The sequence below is a fragment of the Pelobates fuscus genome, chromosome 10, assembly GCF_036172605.1.
Source record: "Pelobates fuscus isolate aPelFus1 chromosome 10, aPelFus1.pri, whole genome shotgun sequence".
NCBI lineage: Eukaryota > Metazoa > Chordata > Amphibia > Anura > Pelobatidae > Pelobates > Pelobates fuscus.
Window position 1 is genome coordinate 77,179,742 of NC_086326.1, and position 5,317 is coordinate 77,185,058.

General features: G+C 38.1%; 1 protein-coding gene across 1 annotated transcript; it reads right to left on the reverse strand.

The window, feature by feature from the left end:
• Positions 1-813: 813 nt before the first annotated feature.
• NEUROG3 (neurogenin 3) lies at positions 814-1,975 on the reverse strand. Its single transcript, XM_063434199.1, has 2 exons — positions 1,822-1,975; positions 814-1,513 (listed from the first exon to the last, which is right to left on the reverse strand). The coding sequence occupies exon 2, from the start codon at positions 1,510-1,512 to the stop codon at positions 850-852; it is 663 nt and encodes a 220-aa protein (XP_063290269.1). The 5' UTR covers position 1,513; positions 1,822-1,975; the 3' UTR covers positions 814-849.
• Positions 1,976-5,317: the final 3,342 nt, after the last annotated feature.

The window sequence follows — 5,317 nt, forward strand, 5'->3', positions numbered from 1 at the left end:
TTGCTAACACAAATATATTTAATAACATTCACTCATGTTTAAACTTCTGTAAAACAGTTGGTAAATAAATTTATATTTTAGGACAATGAGGCTTTAACCGCTGAATGTCTCTGTTAAGTTAAACTCTGTTGCTCTTTGTATAAACGTATGATACAAATACATTTATTGATTTAAGTAAAAAAAAAAAAACAAAATACTGCAAGCTAAGTAGCATTTTATTTTTATTATTTTTTTTATCACATTTTGCCAGTAAAATACCCGGCTTATCCAAACATAAAAAAATAATCATTATTTGTACAAAATATATATTTATAATGAAATATAATCAATAAATACAGAACATCAAATTCATATAATTTAAGTACATTGATTCATTGGACAACAATCATTTTTCATTCAGCATTACCTGAAAAGAGCTCTGCTCTCCTATTTTTAAAGATTTATCATTGAAACAATAGGACAATTACAAGAGTTCAAAATAATAATTAAAAAAACAAATTAAATTTAAAAAAATATTGGAACTTGTATTTAAGAGCTAAATATAAAAAGTGCAAAAACAGAATATTCAGTTTCCATTAGTTAAGGCAAAGTCTGATGATCAATAGGAGTTGTATATCAAAAAAGAAACAAAAATATTTGCTTTTCAAATATTCTCTTGGCAAAAAAATAATTCAAAAATAAACAGAATATAGACACATTTACAGAAAAATACACCAATAAAGACTGACATCGTACAGAAAAATACACCAATAAAGACTGACATCGTTTGGGTATCTTTTTGAGAAATGTCTGTACCTTTGTTTAAAAGTCCATAGAAGAGCATAATCAGAGAGAGGCTGTAAGGGACCTTCAGACAAATTGTGAGTATGAGTGGTGCCTCAGACAAGGAAGTGAGGTGGCTTCATTGCCTGGACCTGCTATGGGGCTGCTGATTTGAGACACTGGTGAGTAGAGAGAGGATTCCCATTCACTGGAGGAGCTACAGCTGCTGCTGGGGCTGGTGAGGTCCAACATGAAGCAGCTCTTAGGTAAGTTCTGAAAGGAGTCCTGGTGGTGCCCCAGATTTATTAGGCTCTGGTCAGCCATACGCAGGGTTTCAGAAAGAGCCCATATGTAGTTATGGGCGAATCTCAGGGTTTCAATTTTAGTGAGTTTGGCATCATCTGGAAATGTTGGGAGGACACTTCTCAAAGAGTCCAGAGCTGAGTTAAGATTGTGCATACGGTTCCTCTCTCTGTCATTGGCTTTTACCCTGCGATTCTTCCTCTGTTTGGTAACTGTCAATTCATTCCTTGTCTTTGATCTTGTCCTTTTCCCCTTTAGCTTCTTGCGTTGGGTCTCCCTGGGGTCCTGGAAGGCAAACCTGTCTCCAAAAGGGCACTCTTCACTCTCTGTATGACTGAGTGAAGGGGCAGGAGAGCAGGGGGGAGAAAAGGAGGAAGCCTCCCCATCAGACATTTCATAGCAGCTCTCCCTTCTCTGATTTAGGGGGCAGTCGGTTTTAGGAGACATCCTGCAAGATAGAGGTTAGAGAAGTCAGAATGTTAAACATTAAGCACATGTTTTAATACACTTTTATGTTAATCATTATTATGGCATGATGGCACTGTGATCATAGTTTAATTGTAATTATTGTGACATGAGCATATAATGCAAATAAATTATTTAAAAATCTCCATAAAATTCATACTTAACAGAAATGCCTGAAACTGCACTTTTCCATTTCTGGAAAACTTAATCCATTCTTATCTAAATGCTACATTAAGCACAAGCGTGCACTATTTTACTGATAATCTAGCAATGTGTGAAAAACAAACATACCTGAATGTGTGAATAGCAGATTCTCCCCAGAAAAGGCAGTGAGTCTGGAGTCACTCGGGGAAGCAGTCAGGAGAGAACAGCAGATATTTGTCCCTTTCTTTGCCTTTTTCTTTGGCACAGATTGAGGATGAGAGGTGAATTTGCTTCCAGTAGTGGTGTGTGATGCTTGTGCAATAGGCACACGACTAGCTCCTGTCCTTATATATACAATCTGGAGACAATAGAGATTTAGTAATCAATACAAAGTGTGTGCCACCCCTCCCCTTCTGGCCCCATCCAAGCACACTTTATGTTATCAGTCTTGCCTGGAGTGTGCCTGGCGCACTACATCCTAGGCAGTAGCCAGTCACAGGCAGCACTGACACGCGAGCCTCCCCACTGCCTGACACAGCTGGAATCCCAACAAAGAGTCCACTGGGCTGTAGTGAGAAGGGGGGTAAGAAATGCATCCCCTCTATCCTAAAAGTGCCTTAACCCCAGCCCAGGAATACAGCCAGGACATTGAACTGGACATCATTCTAATCTGATCTGTGCCAAGTGTAATCCAAAGTAAAGAGTATCTGACACAAAGTAAAAATCTAAGGCACAAGTGTTTTAGATTTTTACATTTTATAAACCATCTGTTATAGAATGTTGTTTGTTTACGTTTTATGTTTCCTTTCTTTCAAGTGACAAATGAATACATAGTTTGGCTAATACATCCCTGCCCAAAAGATAAGGGACCCCTAAATCAGCATTCAGCAGACACAACACAAAACTGCGTTTATTTCTAATATCAATCTGACCTGTCTGCCCTTCCAGAGAGAGAGAGATAGAGAGAGAGAGATAGAGAGAGAGAGAGAGTTTTTTTTCTTTTGCTCAGCCTGTGCTTCTATTCCCAACACTCTATATTACATCCAATATTGCAAATCTCAGTCATACACAGCTTTAAAAAAAAAAAAAAAAAAATATGTGTAATTAACTGAAAATTAACTATAAAATATAATTTCTATTATGCATACTTTTTAGATTTATAACAATATTGAATACTTGAATTTGTAAGTAGGTCTTTGCTTTATCCTGTAGCGTTAAGAAAGAAAATTAGATTATAACATTAATTTTAAAATTGGTTAGATCAGTAACTACTTGATATATTCTTGGGTATGTTTGCAGTAACAGAATTAAATAGTGCGCAATGTGGAATATTTAAAATGCATATGTCCTCCCTTTTACTCACAGAGAAAGCCTCTGGCTGCACTCGGTCCAGATATAATCAGACGTTCTCTCTATTTCAATATATAAATTCGATAATCTTACAAATTATTACATCAGTGGCTGATATTTGAGATGACGGTCTTCTATGTGCAGGAAAACGTGATATATTATCTCAAGAAGAACTTTCAGAATTAAACCCAAGTAAGCCTTAAATACAGCAGAGTCAATGTTTGGCTTTGCTTGTGCGCAAAGGAACTCCTGTTAACTTTGCGCAAATCACCATTTAAAATTAAATCAATATGTAATCACGACATGCTGACTTGTGTTAAACTGTGAATAGGAAGGTTTTGGGTGTATAATAACTATATACAAACTTTGTTCGGCTTGGTAAGGGCATTTAAAGCAAGGTTCGGGATGGGTACACTTTTGGAGATTACAAATGGATCACTTTTATCCAAATAAACAATATTTTGGAATGCTAGCTTTTCTTGCCACCTAGAAGCATGTTGTAACTGATATGTATGTCTAACGTTGTGGTGCTGAAACAGCTCCTTTTCTTGACACTTTCACATGATCTTTGAGCTGCTTATTTTATAAATGAATTCTGATGAAAGCCAGGTACCCCAGTGCGCACCGTGCGCAAGCATGACATAGTCAACCTGGTTCTTCTCAAGAGAAGCATCTGCTTGCTAGTTTCACTTTCAAGTAGGGAGGAAAGGGACAGTTGGGTATAAGAAAAGCCTTTATTTCCACAGCATCTTCCTGGAGGGGAACATTTATTCTTTTCTTATTTTTCGTGCCCCTTTTAAAAAAAAAATTGAATAGCCAGCCTTGGCAGATTTTTTTTTCTCTCCCTTGTACAATTGGATGGACAAAAAAATCTGGTAAGCGAGTTTGCAAAGCCTGGACTACCCACTTCAAAGGTCCTTCAAACAAAGGCTGGAGGAGAAATGAAAGCCCCACCTGGTTCCACTGTTTGCTAAAATAATAATAAATAGATTTCGTTTAATAAATAATTACAAGAGATTGTAAAGTGGAGTGCTTTGGATAGCATTAATCACTAGGCTAAGGGCAGGTATCACCTGCTGCACAGAGAAGGAACGTTTATTGTTAAATCACCTTTAGGCTACATCACTGTCTGATAACTCTTTTCCCTATTTTTACAATGGCTGGTCGCTTATGTTTACTCTTAGTTAGCATAGCAAGCACAGAATTACCACAAACCTGATAAAACGTGTAAGGCAAAACAAGTGTTAGGATCCCAAACACACACCTGCCTGGCCAGCCTGTATAGAATTGGCATTAAATGACCTATTGAAGGAGGCGCCTTGCATAGTTTACATTGGATTATTGTATGCTATTTTATAACAGGTTTACTGCAAGTCATATCTTCCTGTCCTATTTGTCTTATTTTATTGAAAGCATATGGTTAACAGCTGAATTGAGTCCCGCGTTTCATCTGGCAGCAAATGGTCAGGTTTTGCAATCAAGGCTCGTGCTTCCAGGCTGCTGTCGACACATGGTGCTGTTTAATTTGGAGAAGGTGGGGAGGGGGTGAGTTGTTTAAGATAACACTTACCTATTCTGTCTCCCATGCACTTAAACTGTAAAATAATATCCAACACACACAGAAAACTAGCAGAGATTCTGTTGACAAAAGATTCCTGTCTGCGCCCTGAACGCCTTTTTTTTTTTTGGATAGATCAGGAGGACCCATATGCCAAGTTTTTGGAAAAGAAACAAGGCGCTGGGGAAACCAATTATTAAGGGCTGTGAGACAAAAAGGACGAGTATGTGGACACTCAAAAATGGACAGAGACATTATTTGCACATCCCCAAAATCCCTCCCCCACACAAAACACAATGGCATATAAACTCTTGATGCTACAAGAGTACAAACCAAGGAGATGAGACTTGAAAAGGTGCTTTGCGCACCCAAACAAACACCTGTTGAGCTTCCTACACTCAGAGCTCTGGCTTTCTCCAAAGCCAGGATATGGACAAGCACCATATAAAAGATACTGTGATTTGTAGTGACATATGTTTAGTGAATATGTGTGTGTAGACTTTTCAAAGGCAGACACAGGGAGCAGCTGTTCCTGCTAACATACCTACCAATCGTATAATACCTGTAGCCAGCATCTCTCTGTCCTCTTTTGAGATGCCAGACCCACTACTAATCTTTCTGACAACGACCCTATTCCCTGAGTTTATTGTGAAGTTCAACAGATGCACCCTTGTTCCCAATGCACACAAACATAACTGTTTGGACACAAGGAAAAACCCCATATGCCAAGCGCAA